At 30.3% G+C, this 17,555-nt stretch overlaps 1 protein-coding gene across 3 annotated transcripts; it reads right to left on the bottom strand.

The window, feature by feature from the left end:
• Positions 1–17,292, bottom strand: LOC126858157 (multidrug resistance-associated protein 1). Of its 3 annotated transcripts, none has more exons than XM_050608244.1 (21): positions 16,618–17,292; positions 14,961–15,260; positions 14,620–14,757; positions 14,298–14,411; positions 13,957–14,156; positions 13,075–13,260; positions 12,238–12,871; positions 11,875–12,021; positions 11,686–11,770; positions 11,398–11,597; positions 10,545–11,046; positions 9,675–9,861; positions 9,462–9,591; positions 9,122–9,341; positions 6,616–6,836; positions 2,379–2,559; positions 2,162–2,270; positions 1,943–2,069; positions 1,066–1,588; positions 727–973; positions 1–538 (listed from the first exon to the last, which is right to left on the bottom strand). In XM_050608244.1, exons 1-21 carry the CDS (start codon positions 16,660–16,662, stop codon positions 424–426), a joined length of 4,611 nt encoding a protein of 1,536 aa, XP_050464201.1. In that variant the 5' UTR covers positions 16,663–17,292; the 3' UTR covers positions 1–423. The 3 variants fall into 3 exon arrangements, with proteins under 3 accessions (XP_050464201.1, XP_050464200.1, XP_050464199.1); XM_050608243.1 differs by lacking the exon at positions 6,616–6,836 and adding an exon at positions 3,366–3,586 and having other exon boundaries at positions 16,618–17,290; XM_050608242.1 differs by lacking the exon at positions 6,616–6,836 and adding an exon at positions 5,813–6,033 and having other exon boundaries at positions 16,618–17,276.
• Positions 17,293–17,555: the final 263 nt, after the last annotated feature.

The raw sequence follows: 17,555 nt of genomic DNA, 5'->3' as shown, positions 1-17,555 counted from the left end.
TTTACCAAAATGTCACCAACATATTTATCACGCGGGAGTTCACCCGACCACTGCCCGGTTTAGATTTCGAAATAATCAATAGCTAGTTTACAAATTAAGTGTGTTGCTTGTTTTGTGATGAAAGACTACAAAACTTATTCTAGAATATAAGGAGTTCAATAATCGACGGTACAATCGGGAAGAGTAATTCTTCATCACAGAAAAAGATCTGGCAACAACAACGAGAAGAATTAACGATATTGCATCCTCAATTATGCCAAACGCTCGCTTTTTTCTCTTCTTTGCATAGAAATATTTTACTATTTTACAAATTAATCTTTATACTAAAGCTATGCATTGTTTGTTCTATAGTTTTCTGTTGCTTCCTTTGACGTTGGCTCGTGGATAATGTATAGCTGCTAAACAAAATCATTATGATATATTTCAAGCGGCTAAACCTGCATCTTTAGCCATGCTGTAGAAAGAACTAGATGAATTGCGAAGGAGCACTTCTGGAGAATCATATTCGACAATCAAACCTTTATCCAACACAATCACCCTGAAACATTTTTATTATTTGTAATAAAAATGTTAATATGTTAATAAAAGCCAACAATATAAATAATAACTATTATGACTTTAATGTAATATTACATTTTTAATGTAATAATTTTAATGTAATAAAAAAAATAACCAAAAAGACCCGTTATGAAAAATAATGTTGAAATAATATACTGCAGCACATACCTGTCTGAATCTAGAATAGTGTTGAGTCTATGAGCTATTGTAAGAACTGTACAATTCTTAAATTCTTGACGAATAGTAGTCTGAATTAAATCATCTGTTTCTAAATCGACTGCGGCTGTTGCCTCATCTAATATGAGAACTTTCGTTTTTCTAAGTAACGCTCTCGCTAGGCAGATTAATTGTCGTTGTCCTACACTTAAATTCTCTCCGCCTTCAGTGACCTCGTGCAAAAGAGCATTTGGCAAGTCTAAAATAAAATATTAAATAGATTATAACTTTTAAAATTACGATTTGTCGAAAATATTCTAATGAAAAATTACTTGCAAAACTATAACATACTGTTTATGAATGATTTTAGATGAGCGTGTTCCAATGCTCTCCAGATCTCCTCGTCGGTATAACAATCAAAAGGATCTAGATTCATTCTCAGTGTTCCCGAAAACAATACGGGATCTTGCGGGATAATGGTCAATCTTGAGCGCAGATCGTGAAGACCCATTTTAGAGATATCAATACCATCTATCAAGATTTTCCCATGAGCCGCCTCGATAATTCTGAAGAGTGCCAGAGTCATAGATGACTTTCCGGCGCCGGTTCTGCCCACGATACCGATCTTCTCACCGCCAAATACGCTGAACGTCAAACCGTTCAGCACGAGATCCAATCCCTCCCTGTAGCGAACCTTAAAATCCTTGAAATCGACACGACCATTCGTAGGCCATTCTTTCGGAGGCGTATACTCCGTATTTTTCCACGGTGCTTCTTGTACCGTGTCTCCATATTCTTTTATTCTCTCTACCGCGACGATATTGGTCTCAACATCGGATGTCATACGTACTAGCCAATTTAAAGTCTGGGTAATCTACAGTAACAGGCATACAGTAACAGCATAGAACATGAATTGCAATCTTTCTTCACAAAATATTCAACACATATCTACTTTTGTTTATAGCAACTTTTTAAGTTTAAATATTTTAATTTGGTCTTATTTAATATCACATTGCATGTAATATATATATAAACAAAAAATCACTATAGAAAAGTCTCTCAAGTAATCAAACTAATCAACTCAATTTTTTGTAAGTTTCTTAATTTTAAACAAGAGCGCATGATTAAAATACCTTGTAATATTAAAATTAAGAAATTTACAAAAAAAATGAAGCTAAGCAGTGTCAACTTCTGAGAAATTTATATATTACTGATTTTAATATCTTACTTGTAAGGCGTAGCTAACTGATAGACCTACAAGTCCCGAACTCATAGTATCTCTACCCAAAACAGCAAACAATGCTGCAAAGAATATAATTAAATTTCCAACCATCTCTAATCTCACGGCCAACCATCTACAACATATCCATTTTATTTACATGTATAGTTATACATAATTATATATAGAGAAAAATTCATATCATTTTATATCGATATACATACATACCTATTTGCAATAATACTAGGATAATAACACACTTGATTGAAGTCTACTCTATTTTCAGATTCGTGGATAAATTGTTCTTGCACGCCATATGCTCTAATTATTTGTGCACCTAAAAATTAAATAAATAAATAGATTATTTCATAATATTGGAAACACACAAGGACGAACAATATATTATGGAGTATACATATGTATATATAAAACTTTAAAAACATACCAGTCACTGACTCACTAAAATGCGAATATATAGGAGATCTTGACACAGATTCTAATCGTTTTAATTGGCGCGATGTCGCAACGTAAAAACGTTGAATGAAATAATAAATCGCGCCTATTGGCACTATCACCATGATAAATATAGGTGTACTGTAGCTTATGACAACGAGAGTAGCTATGACCTGTAATACATTAACAACACTGAAAAAGTACATCGTCTTACTTGATTATTTTTCATAAAATGTATAATGTAAGATGTGACATTTCTGTATAATGCAATATAAATTAAAGATAGAAGAAAAATATATAAGGTATGTGTAAATGGAATAATAGAATCGGAAAATATAATCGAGCAAATCATCTCTATAAGAAAAAAATGTAAATAAAAGGATGATAATCACATGCAAAACTTGTGGCAGAAGCACATGTTTCTTATAAACAGCAGTTGTTTATAAAAAAAAAGATAAATTGACAAAGTCGTTTTATAGGCCCACCAACATGTATCACGAATATGATTATATTGCTACGCATTAGACAAATACAAATTTAAGCATTAGCATCAAACATGTGTTTTTCTTTTTTATTCGTAATCGATATTCTGTTAAAAGTCTTCTACTAGTATACATAGTAATCCATTGACTGCAATCATTCTATGAGAATGGACACAATTATACTTAAATTCTACAGCACATTTACTCCATGTATATTTTGAATATATTTATTCGCACAAAATTTCTTACCAGTTTTTAAAGCTAGTGAAAATGTTCACATAAATATCCGGTGTACAGTATACTAACACCATCATTATTCACAGGCATCTCTTAACAAATATACAAATTATATTTGCAACCTATAAGATGTTCTCTACATACATGATGAAAAATAAAGATGAATGATATGGAAATCGATGAAGTTGAGAAGATAAATGGGAAAGCAATGATAAGAATCCCACAAACAGGCTATTCTCTGCACGTTACGAAAAGATTACCTCGAACAAGCAATAGATGGTATCAGAAATTTGTGCAGGAAGAGATGTATCCAGTACGTCCACGTCTTTAGAAAACCTGGAGATAATACGACCAATAGGAGTCGTATCAAAGAAGGTCAATGGAGCACGCATCACAGCACGCAGCATCACTATGTGCATCTGACGAGCAGCCAACCAACAGCCCAGCTGCGGTGCCAAATCGCAGAAAAAACTCGCCATCGCTACAACATCAGACATGGATGACTTTCATTGTAACCGCATATTTTTTTATACGATTTGTGAAACACACAAATCGATTGAATGAACATTAATCAATCAAAATTTCATAAGCAGGTATATGTGCTAAATGATATATTATATGTATAATAAAAATAACTTTTCCTTTTGCGCGTGCGGTTTTTTGCATATTACATCTTTTTTATTGATTTAAACGTTTTTTTTTTCAAGATTGTTATATTTAAAATTACAGCTGTAAAAAATAAGAAATTTATTTTTTTTCGTATTATTCATAATATTGCTCGATATTCAAATGCATTTGCAATATCATGAACTTAAACTATTGCTTTTGTCTCATGTTATGCGAAGGTGTGAAGTTTGCTGTGACATACTAAACATATAGCAACAAGAAATATAAATAAAAAAAATTACATATTCCCAGAAGGCAGAACCGCAATTACAAGGATGTTATACAAGCAAATATAGAGTAAGCATTATCAAGCACAGGCAAGATCTTTTCTGTACACGAATTTTACTGGTATAATTGTGTCCATTCGTTGATCACTATGCTGTGGTTGCACTATAATTATATATAATAATAATTACAAATTATTTACATGTGAGAAAGATGAAATAAATAAAATTTAAAAAATAACAACATAATCTTTCAATAGTATATCTGAAAGAACTCAAGATGAATGTACTATAAATTCAACATATAAACCAATTGTGTGAGCTTTTGTAAAGCAATGCGAGATTGATGATTTTTAAAGAAAATTTCTATCTTGAGCAATATGAAAAATTATGTAACAATAATATCTCTGAATCATCAGACTCAAACACATGTACAATAATAACGAACAAAAATAAGCATTATCAACATTGACAGTCTAAGAAGAAGATGAATAACAGGATATCCTGGCGTCCTGAAAACCATTACATATCCTTGAAGTGATGAAAACAATTTACACACACTGTTAATTAACATTCGATCAATGAATTTTGCGACATTATGAAAAGGCAATGTGGTATAAAACCCGGCAGAAACACATTCCTGTGGTATAAAATCCGATAGAAACACATTCCTATTTCGTTGAATAATAAATCACGTCATATCTTTAGAAAATATTAAAAAATAGAATAGTTAAGGTCTATTCACGAAAAGTCCTCTAAGTACGAATTTGCACGTATTTTTCTATTTATATATAGATTTATATATGTATTTACGTATAGATGTATCTTTAAATTTTTTTTACAAATCTCACTAAGCATTATTGATAAAAATTAATTACTTGTTAATCGATTATGTAAATACAGTGACGTTTTTCTCATAAAAGCTTTTCATTTTTGTATACTTGAAAAGACTAGAATAAACATTAGTGGAAACGTATATTTTACGACAAATTTGCAAAAGAAAATCAGGTTGAAGAAGTAAGCAATTGTTATAGAATATATTATCTAATCGGCTAAATGCACAAATGCCGGGGCAGGGTAAGCCGCTCAAATATTGTTCGATATGAATTGCAGCCAAGTAAGCAGCATTTTAAAGATACTTTTTATGTCTTTCATGTTATCATGCATGTGATGATCCACTATGCTATTGATTGACAACTTTTATATATATATATATATATATATATATATATATATATATATATATTTAAAATAGCATACCCGTGCCCATGTATACCTAGCCGACAAGCTAATGACATATTACTATGGTCTTATCATTTCAATTTCTCAAATTTTTAATAGAAAAAGATCAGATCCAAGTTCGATAAGTATACATTACTATTATGAATCCGCATTTTTTAAAGTGTATCTCCAAGTGTGTCTCTTAAATATTTAGAACAATTACACTTGTGATATAATTTTATCCGAGAAAAAAAAGCAGAATTTTTATTTTAAATTAATTTCATGATTCTGACTTATCATATTTATTTTAAATTAAAATATCAAATAATATGGAATAACACAAATTATCGGAATGAAACGTAAATTCTTAGTCAGTATAATAAATAATAAAAGAAACACTTCGTGTGTACAAAAACTATTAATACTTTCAAAATAAATTTAACAATATGCAGAATTAAATTAAAATAAAGGGGCATATGAAACTATAAGAAATGTTCTTTTGACAGTACGAGAGACATAATATTAATTTATAACTGTCACAAAATCATTACTTATGTGTGTAATAGTGTGCGTATAGTTATATGAAAATATCATACCGAAAAGAGGCAAGTGATCCAAGAACGTAGAATAATCGGTAGAACATTGTCAACGACATCAATGTCTTTACCAAGCCGACTAAGGATTCGACCAGTCGGAGTTCTGTCAAAAAACGACATTGGGTTGTGAAGAACGTGTTGCAGTGTACTCTGGAAGAGACGACTAGAAGCGATTACCGTCCCTTTAGCCAGGAATAGCGCCATTGCGAATACCGTCACGCCTATAACGATCACGGTGATGAACTTTGATTTATCGGATAAAACGACAAATTATATATCAGACATTTCTGTGTTTTCGCGATTAATACATTATCAAATGCCATTTTCGAACGAATGAGAGATATTATGGCTTTATATAATCGGCAATGTTCATTTTCATAGTTGCTCATCACTTGTCTAACTCCATATGCAAGTTCCTCACTGTAGTCACACATGAATTGAGGTGTAATTAAAGAAAAATAATATATAAGTATAAAAAAATATGTAATAATGAGAAAAGAAAAGAAATTGTAGAAATGATATGGTACAAGATTGTACTGTGAAAAAACATACAGTGCCGCTAAGCATGCAATTATGTTGATTTATTAATTCGTCAATAATGCACTTTTAATAATCTATCGATCGCTAATGAAAACTATAATAAAGAATAGAGAAGATCGCTTATAAAAGCTGATTTTTAATTCGTCGATACTAATTAATCATATTTGTATCGATTGGTGGACCAGTGTGATTCTGCCTATGCTATATACTGAATTACGTGTGAGATGTACACACACAAAGATTAACACTAAATTCTCGCATACCGATGCTAGACAAAACAACCAAGCCCTAATAGTTGGAGGTAAAACGTTGTCTATTATGTCAATGTCCTTCCCAAAACGGTTTAATATTCTGCCAGACGGTGTAGTGTCAAAGAATCCTAGAGATGATCGCAGTATGCCGAACAATAATTCTGAATGCAGAAGTTTACTGCTCCGCAGACATCCGATAACCAACGCTGTCTGCGATAGCACTACAAAAGTGGCTGAAATTTAATGTAAAATTGATAAAAATGTAGCATTTCATCGTATTCATATTTTATCGAGAAAAATCTTTTTACTATCGATTCGCTGATCCTATAACAAAAAAATTATTTTTACACCTTTTGTCCCGTTAGCAATTAATTCGTTAATGCCTAATATTATGTTGCATAAAAGCTGCGTTTATGTAAGGCAAAAATGACGTGTTAATTGTTATATTTGGTTTTTAAACAGAAATATATAGTTATATTAATATAGCATTAATGTAATTATATTAAGGTGATCGAAATATTATTCTATTAATGTGGCAGAAAAACAATTACAATAATATGACATTATTAATTATTAACGCTATTAACATACTATGACAAATGACTAATGACAAAACATGAAAAACAAATCTGGCTAGATCGTCTGGTTTCGAATGAGAAAAAATTACTGCATATTTCAGATATTATATTTTGCATATTTCTCAATCTGTCTAAAAAATTTCTATTTTGCTCAGGATAAAGTTCATTTATGACATATAATCATCTATGTAAATATAAAATATGAGACGTGAATATATCATAAGAGAATATATAACTGAATAAATTACATGAATTAATGAAAAATATACATACTCAACTTCAAATTAGTTATTATTAAGTATATTGATTTTTAGTAATATGATATGTACATTAAATAATCCGAGCGCATAATTTAATGTTAAGAATGTACAGATGTACAGATGTTCTTGTATAAAATAAAAATCCAAATGCTATACATCGAATTGATAAGAATATCATTTGAATTAAAAATGAAAACAATGAGAAAAAGCAGACAACCGGTAAATGAAATATGTCTCAAGTCTGTCTTTGTCAGATTAAAGCTTGTGCTCTTCTAAATTAACACACGTTATACTCTGTTTAATACAGTCATCCACCCTAATTTACACGCTATCTAATCAGGAAATCAGTGCAAACTTTGATCTGTGTTTAATTAAATAAGAATTTTTTGTCCTTGATTTACAATTTGTTCCATAATAATTTTGATTAAAAATTTGCACTTATATAAAATAATTAATTAATCCATGTAGACTGATTTCCCGTTTTCATTATTTTAAAATACATTAAATGCTAGAAAGCTTTCTTCTCTTTCTCTACTTCATGCTTGCATTAGACATGTATAATAATATTATTATAATAGTATTATTATTAAATCATTTGCACTTCTTTCATTTTCGAAATAAACTCTAAATATAAGCGATAGAACATAATAATTTATGGTTTACCCAAACTGATGTTTAGCAAATGAAATCAATAAAAAGCACAGGAAAATCTTTTAATTTTATATAACACTTTAAGACTATACAAAATCATAAAAGAAAAGCATATATAAATATATCACATTCATTGATTGTACTATTCTATATAAGTGTGCATTAAACAATAATTTTTCTGCACCACTCTGTTCATATAATCATTAGATATAAACTTTTTTCAATGTAAAAATTTTAGATTATAAAAATAACTTTTTCCAAAAAAATAAATTAATGAAAGATGTAAATTGCATCTGCATAAAAAGCATTTCAAACAAAAAGATTTTCCATGCAATAATAATATATTAGAGCAGTGTAGACACAGCAAACCGCACTCATTTAGATTTCTTAAGAAATTAGCTAAATAATTTTTAAAATTAACATATAACGCGTAAAATACGCGGAAATAACGCGGAACAGAAAAATCACGCATTACAACTTGTTAATAATTAAATTATAATCAAATTTTTATAATAAAAATTCAGTTTAATGGAGTTCTAAATATATACAAAAAAAAAGTTAAAAATAATTACCCCAATAATGTGTAATCTGTGAGGGAACATGCCTTTCAAATCACTATATACTATGACGAGCAAAATTAAGTGTCATTGCCTATATCAAACGAAGTAATTGCCGTCTGCGATAAAAAAGGAATATTTATACAAGTATATTTATACAAAATAGCAGCGACAGGGATACGCTTACCTGAATACCGAAAATGTTCTTTATAGAGTGCGTTCTATTTGACGTTACAAAAGTTTCAAAGTGTTTCATCAATCAAAACGAAAGAGCTGAAAATTTCTTTGTTTTGTTTGATTAATAAAACGATTGAAAACTTTGATTGCATTAAACAGATTGCACCCGCGTAAATGCAAAATTTTAAATAATTAATCGGATTTATTTGCCAAATGGACAAGATGTTACAAAAATCAATGTATTATACATAGAAAGAGAGATGGAAAGAGAGAGAGAGAGAAAAAAAAAACATACCTTGTCCAAAACCAAGTACACCATATACTCCGAGGTACATGTCCCGTTTTGTCGTGTCGACGGTGTCATTTACGATCATACGAACGTCGTTTGACCAAACGCTGAGCCAAACACTTGAACCGATGCTAAACGATTGAAAGACCGCGTTCATCACGATCGTTGATATCGACAAGAACCATCCAATAGATTTCAAGTAGTGAGAATACACTTTCCATTTTACCTTGCGAAAAAAATATAAAAAATATATATAAGTATAAAAGAGAAAATAACTCTTTTTCTTCGTGAAAAATGTAAATTGTGTTTCATATATATATTTTTTCTAAAAATTCATAATACATACGCTTCCAGTTTCCGCTTTTTCAATTTCTATCAGTTTCTCTCCAATAATATTAGATTTTGGTGCTTCTTTTTCCTTTGTGCTATTGCTATGCACATAATTTGCCGATTGTTGACTTTCTGTTGAATATTGCCTATTCATGCATAACATTATTTAATCAAACATATTTAAATTCCCGTTATTAATTATTAACAAAATATATATTTAAGATTGTACCTTGTTAGAGAACCATTGAGCGATTTTCTATCAATTCTATCAGTCATAGAACCAGACTCACTTAAACTTTCGGATATTCTGGATCGTACTCGAGTTAACTTTTGCTGCAATTCGTCTGCGCCCATTGTTGATTCAAGCTGCTGTTTGATTTCACGTAAATCTGGTTCAGAACCTTCATCAACGTGCACTGTTTCAAATTCGTCATATTGATCTTAGAATGTTGAAAAAACTCATTCACACATAAAATGTATTAATATCATAATGGGAGAAAATTGCAATGCATTTTTTTATTTTTTTAAATACAAAATTAGAAGTCAAAGAAAATTTAAATAAATATTTGGATTAAATTAGAACTAGAATCTCGTCTACAAATATTCAAAATAAAAATTTTAAAACGGTTTCAGTTTAATAACTTTCATTTAAACAAAATTTCAATATAAACATTGAGGAAATTATTTGTATATTAAAAAATCTTTTAATTTTTAATAAAGTGCACTCAACATGCATTAAAAAATTACATTTTATCAAAATTTTTTTTCTGTTTGCATAAAATTATAACTAATTTTATACTGATAACTACTTATTAATTCTAAATGAATAATACTTGTTATTGTTTATTAGCAAGCAATATTCAAGACACAAAATTTTTGATTTAATAAAATATTTTATAACAACAGTCTAATACTAAAAGCGAATATGACAGCGATATTTCTTATGCAAGCGTATACAAAATAGGAACAGGAATTGTAATTACTTTTTCGCGGACTTACGATTTCCAACTTAGATCCATGAAAGAAAAATATAATAATAAATTTTATAATAGGTATAATAAAACTATGTGCAACAAATTAAATAATTATTAATAGATACCTTCTTGTAAGTGGTGCACTAAAAACTCGGCAAAGGCGCCCTTTTTTTCCAACAATTGTTTGTACGTTCCGCTTTCTGTTATCTCACCGTCCTTAAGAACAATAATATTATCGACCTCCGGCAAATATGTAATGCTATGTGTAACAAGTACTCTTGTTTTTTTCTTCAGCAAACCATTCGGACCTATCACATTCTCAAAAATGTGTTTTCCTACATGCGAATCCACTGCGCTCAAAGGATCGTCTAAGAAATAATTTTCCGAATCGTTATATACAGCTCTGGCTAAGGCTACTCTTTGTTTTTGACCGCCAGATAGATTTATGCCTTTTTCCCCGATCTCCGTTTGATCTCCTGCAGGTAACATCTTGAGATCCGGACTTAATGCGCATCCTTCGACTACGCGATTATATACCGATTTATTCAAAGCCTTTCCGAACAGAACGTTGTCCTGCAATGTGGCATTTTGTATCCACGGTTGCTGAGAAACATATGCAATCGATCCCTGCAAGCGAAAAGTATTCTGAATGAATCTCCAGATTCTAATCTACATTTTATTTATTTAATTAGAAAGATGCACAAAAGCGCAATTCCTCAATTTTATCCGCATTTAAATTAGTATAATCTTATTTATATTTTTCTGCATCATTTTAAAGAAATAATAGCATAAGATAAAATATACATTTACACAGTTACATTTTTAATTCATATTTAAAGAAAAAGAAAAAATTAACTATTCATGCAAATGTAAATATTTTTTAAATTTTACTATAATTTTTATAAAATAAGAAAAATATACGCATTTTTTGTTTCTACTGTACTTTATGTTTATAATTTAACAGAACAATATACTCACTTTTGTGTTTACTTTTCCACTTAATTTTACCATTTCGCCAAGCAGAGCAGATAGAAGGGAACTTTTGCCTGATCCCACTGTACCAACTATTGCTACTAATTGACCTTGTTCTACATGGAAATTGATATTCTGTAGTGTTGGTTTCTCAATCTGTTCAGTGTCCCAACTGAAGCTACCATTCTCAATTACTAATGCATGTGCTAAATCATGTGATACAATGCGTGTTACTATAAATGTATATACATCCATGTAAAGAATTATCTTTAGTAGAGAAAATCTTATTTTTACCTTCCGATGGATCATGCTGTACATTATTAGGATCCAACTCTTCCATGTTCATAAATTTATTGATGCGTTTTACGGAGACATAAGCCTAAACACAATGCCATATAAATAATATTATTAATTAAGAATAAAACACTGAATATATATCTGTGATTGTAGAGATAAAAAATAGATTAAACTATTTAAACTTACTTGAACTATATTACCAATCATCATGGGCAGCATAGAAAGTGGAAATCTTAAGATGTTAAACAAACTGAGTGAAACAAAGGCAGTTGTACTGTTAAGGACATTATTTTCGTCTATAAGTACATAAGTTGTAAAAGATACCAGCGATACCTACAAATTTATAAAAGAGTAAGATAATATGTGTAAAATAAAAGAAAAAAAAATATATATATAATAAAATATCTTTATCTACATAAGTAATCGAAAACCTCAGAATATAAAGTTTTTATTAAAAATTTAAAAACCGAGTTTTAAATTTCGTAAAAAAAAGAGGGAAAAAAGAGTATTTTCGAGATCTTCAATATATATTTATAATTCGAAACATACCAAAAATGGCGCACACGACCATATAAAGCTCGTACCGGCATTCAAATATGCCGCTTCTTTTAATACTTGGATTTCCTTGTTTCTGATTTTAAGTATCTGCTGCTCGAATGAAGGTTCCCACGCGTACAGTTTTAACACTTTAATACCATTAAGTACTTCGTTCATTAACTTTACTCTCTCGTCCTTGTTTTTCATCTGTCTGATTTGTAATGTTTTCACTTTGTTTGCAATTAAGCCATTCACAGGAATAAGAATGATCATAACTGCTAGACCGGCGAGTACCGCCGGTCCCAATATCTCCCATAAAAAGTACAAAGCTAAGGCTATTTGTAAAGGAGCCGACCATATCATGTTGATGTACGCGGTTAAATCCATAAATCTTTGAGCATCTACAGACATTAAATTTACTATTTCACCGAGCGTGGATTCTTTCCTGGCCGCGTTCGACATTCTCAATGCTTTACGATAAATTGCCGCAATTAATGCGGTACGTATGCGCAATCCAACTAAAAACATTCGATGAAAATATTGAGATAGTATTAACGTCTGAAGTATTGCTGTAAGTAAAAGTAATACGGAATAAAAGTATCCTTTCCACATTTCCTCTTCTCCCTCGATAAAGGCAATTAAAAGCCTAAAAAAAAACAAGAAGCATTATAAATATACATATTATATAAAGCTAAAAACAAGACATTTTCATAAAAGATATTATTTTATGTATATATGTTTTGCTTAATAATTTGCTTAATAAATCGAGATAGAATAAAATAAAATCTAAATTGGTATATAAATTGGTAATATAAATCAAAATTTGTGACACACCATGAATATACTTACTTTAATATTTGAGGGCTAATAAAAGTCATAACATCTTGAATCAGTTTCAGGAAAGCGCCAAACATGAATGTCGCACCAAAAGCTTTACAGATAGGTGGTAGGATAGAAGCAACTTTCTTTTTTCGAGTGCCATTAAAGTCCACTTGTCCAGATGCTTTTCGGAATGATGCTTTTGCACTTTCTACTCTATATGTGTATAAAGAACGTCCATTATATATGTTTATAATTTAGATTGTTGGTATCAATGAAAACAAATTGAAAGACGTTATATGACACATCCTACCTAAAGTAAGTCCAAACCAGCCTTGTTAGCACAAAAAATGTATGAAAATATTGTTAAAAAACTTTCGATCAAGATTATATTTTTCCTATATTTATAATAGATTTCAATATATGATATATATGAACAATATGAGTTTATTACATATTAGCTAATAACATAATATAGTAATATATTCTGATGTGTATAAGAAAAAAATAAAAATGTATATAACTGTGAATATATATACGTACATACATACATACATACATACATACATACATATATATATATATATATAATATTTATATTTATTTATTTATATTTATATATAAAATTATTTCATTTCGTTATTTATTATTTCATTAATATATGTATATAAATTTCGAATATGTTTAAAGAAATCTCTATGCATCAGAAATTTAACATTTCTAAGTGTATTTTCTTTTCAATCTGTATGCTTTGTATTCAATATTAATATGATATTAATATAATATTTTTTACAATAAATTTTATAATAATAATAATAATAATAATAATAATAATAATAATAATAAAACACATTAGCTAATCATAATTATGCAGGTACAATTTATATAGAAAGATTCATCAAGTAAACTTACTCTTCTGTTTTTGTCAAGTTTTTATTCCAATATTTATCAAATTTCGGCACTATTTCCGAGGCCATGTCTTCTGGATTCATGGACCATAGATCGGATGTTTCCAGCGGTTTTCGGAAACCTTTCCACGCTAAGGAATCAAACCATGCAAAAAGAATTCTTGATGGAAAAGAAGAGCTTTGCTCTGGACATGGCGTTTCGACCTGTGAGTGAATATACATGTTTTCAAGATTATTTACGAAACTTCCAAGTTTTACAATTAATTCTAAGATTTTATGTTTATATGTTTCATATAAATTGAATTTGATATTATATGTCAGTGCACTTAATTTAACTTAGATTACCGTAGGATATTCGGAGAATTTAGGCTCTGCATCAACCAAAAAATTAAGTACAAATAATATCACAACTATTGGATAATAGATCATGTAGCATACTGACAGATATGATGGCTGTTCCTAAAAACAAATTATTATACTATACAGATCACATTATTTTTGAAAATTATATATATATATATACATACACATATAAGTGTCTTTCTTGTAAAATATTATAAGAAACTGATAACAATATAGGATTGTAAAAGTGGATTTATATTGATAAAAGTGGAATTTAAGAAAAAAAAAGCTCAATATGCTTTGATATCATAAAGACTTGACATACCCCTTCAATTAATTCATTTATAGAATCTCTGTATTGCACACATCCACATAATGCAAGGAAAAACCAAAATAGGAATAAAAGACCTGATGTCCGCATTCCACGTTTTCTATTATATATCATTAAAGTAGATGCTAATATCTAAAATGTAATTAACAAATTAAATTAAATATTATATGGACAATTTATATAATAAATAAATCTGGTTATTTTTCTCGCGCATTGTGAAATTCAGTAATAAAAATTTTCATCTTGGAAAAAATAATAAAAATATTAAAATATAAAAAAAAAAAAAAAATCTAGAAAAAATTATTAAATAATATAAAATGTTATTGTGTACTTACAAAGGTAATAATTTTTATAAATGGTGTATAATATTCTACGTTATAGACCTTACGATGACCATTTGCATTTATCGCCAGTAGTATCTCAACTATGGAAAGTATAATTAATACTACTGTAAGTACTTGCTTAGAAATAAATAACCATGTGTATGGAACATTTCTCCTTTTACTATTTATAAGGTAATATGCTTCCATCACCGAAAATACCCATAAAAATACACATGGTACCCATATTAATATCGTTTTTTGGAAGCATTCTGTTAGATCTGGATCGTTTGTGTACCATGTTAGATTAGCATCCTAGAATAATCAAAAATTTTCGACCAAAATTAATCTCTTTGTTCAATCAACATTTCATATCAACATTGTTGATATAGTATTTAAAAAAAATAGCAATTTCATATTCAATGAATTCTTATTAATGGCTAATATTTCGATAATGATACTAGGATACGAGATAAAAAATACATAATAAAAGAAAACATCTTATTATCTCCATAGGAAAATCTGAGAGGCGTATTGATAAAATTCTCTATTTATTTCTTTATATAATAATTAAGCATTTCGATATTTAATTCGTACCGATACTAAACTGCTGCAAAATAAAAAAAAGAGAAGGTTCGGTGATATAATCAGTCTATTCGATACGTTCAGGAAATTAAACTATTATACAACAGTTTGCGGCTACCAAATCAACGAATCAATTCGTCGAATTATTTCGACATTTTTATGGTTTTTTTTTCTATTCTCCTTGTATATCTGTACTATTCCATAATTTTTTTCAATATCAATGTTCGCAAACAATATTAATTTCTCCGCTATAAGTATATATATATAATATTTTCGTATTCTTTTGACTATAAAAGAAATTATGCAGTTGTGAAATATTTAAATCAAATATTTAAAATTCGAGAATTTTGTTGTTAATTATTCTTATTAATGGAATGTAGTATTATTCCAGTATTTGTCGAGTTATTTTTATTTTTTTTGCGAATTCTGTGCCAACCCGATAAATACAAAGTTGTTTGCCGCATAAGCATCCTTGCTTACGCTTCACATTATATTTGTCTTTGATCTTACGATTAGGCATATGACAAGACAATAAAGTGCAGATATATAGGTATCAATTGATAAAATAACGAGCACACAATATTTGCTCACGCGGCGTCTAGATTACATTCTACTTCGCGCGCGCGCGGGCGCTCGCTGCATTTTTTTTTTTGAGAAGCTAACATCGCACAACCATAAAAATGACATTTTCTTATATTTTACATTGATTTTCTATTATTAATCACAACGAAAGATGTGTTCGTTAATGTCAAAGGACAACAACGGGGAAAAGCGAAATGATGTTGGAAATCGAATGATTCGTACATCGCGGCTTTTAAGGACAAGAGCGCGTCGTACGCAAACACGGAGGATCAGACTCGATTGATCAATCCTAATGTTAACTGTGGCTCGGCGAACTTTATACAAAGATATATTTGCGGAGAAGCGTTTCCTCAAGTCATACGCGACCGCCAATAATCGCGACAAAAGGAAATATGCAAGAAACGCGACGAGAAACCGAAATGTGGACAAAAAAAAAAAAAAAATGCAAAAGGGGATGAAAGAAGGCGTTGAAAGGGGAAAAAAATGACCTTATTAATTTACTCACCCAAAACTTCGTGCCACAGAACTCGTCCATCGTTTGATTTTCCATCCTGACACATTTAATGAGCCGGTAAGCTCTCTCATGTAATGTGCTATTCGCGAACACCGTGCCAACCAGAGTAAGATTCGACCTCTTCGCCTACGAGAAAGGATCACTCTCGGACCACCCCGAGCGAGCTCGTTCACCACACTCCTCGATTCACACTACGCTGTGGCACACAATAAAATGCGAGTAAAGCACCTACGAACACGCGCAGGCTGGATGAAGGAGGGAGGGTAGGGGATTCCAGAGAATCCACTACGAGCGTTGCGAACGAGACATTCGAGTCGGATGTTGCCTCAAAGGCATCCAAAGGCGTCTGCGAGACTGCGAGATTTCGAGGAAGCGTGAAATAGCCGGACGAAAACGGTCCGTCGTTGTTTGTCGTATGTAATAATCTGGCTGGTTGTGTTCGAGCATATTATACCGAGTATCGAGTGAAAGTATCCGATATTCGACCAATGAATATCGAGAAACGAGATGGCACAGCCGACTATGAGGGGGGGATCGAGTTCGACGAATCGCGACTGCGGATTCGGATTCGGGCGGGAATATCGCGCTTGTATTTTATAAATCATACTTACGTGCACGCTTGCATATTATTTATTCTGACAGTTTTGGATAATTCCTCTTTCTCGAAAAATGCCTTTCGACGAAAATGTCCGTACAAGGTCTTTGTATTGTAAGCAATTACAAATAAAAAGTTTATCGTTTTTGTAATAAACATGACTATACATATATATATTGAACGAAAAATTAATTCTAGATTTTTCAAGTACTTTTGTGTGTTTTGTTTCATTCCTGTATGAATTTTGTTTTATTTGTTTGCTCGGTATTGTTATTTTATTTATCCGTCAAAAAAAACCTTACTCAATGGCTCCAGTACAGTTCTGAGAATTATT

Source organism: Cataglyphis hispanica, chromosome 24, assembly GCF_021464435.1.
Source record: "Cataglyphis hispanica isolate Lineage 1 chromosome 24, ULB_Chis1_1.0, whole genome shotgun sequence".
In the NCBI taxonomy this organism is placed as follows: Eukaryota; Metazoa; Arthropoda; class Insecta; order Hymenoptera; family Formicidae; genus Cataglyphis; species Cataglyphis hispanica.
The sequence above is the reverse complement of the archived record's forward strand: the minus strand, read 5'-3'. Positions and strand labels throughout refer to the sequence as shown.

Excerpts from the sequence above, each read along its gene's own strand:
- LOC126858157 (XM_050608244.1), bottom strand. The coding sequence starts at position 16,662 with ATGGAAAATCAAACGATGGACGAGTTCTGTGGCACGAAGTTTTGG. Across the intron at positions 11,047-11,397 it reads GTGGAAAAGTAAACACAAAA|GGATCGATTGCATATGTTTC; the intron begins GTGAGTATATTG and ends TTTCGCTTGCAG. Across the intron at positions 9,862-10,544 it reads AGTGCACCACTTACAAGAAG|TGCACGTTGATGAAGGTTCT; the intron begins GTATCTATTAAT and ends AATTTGAAACAG.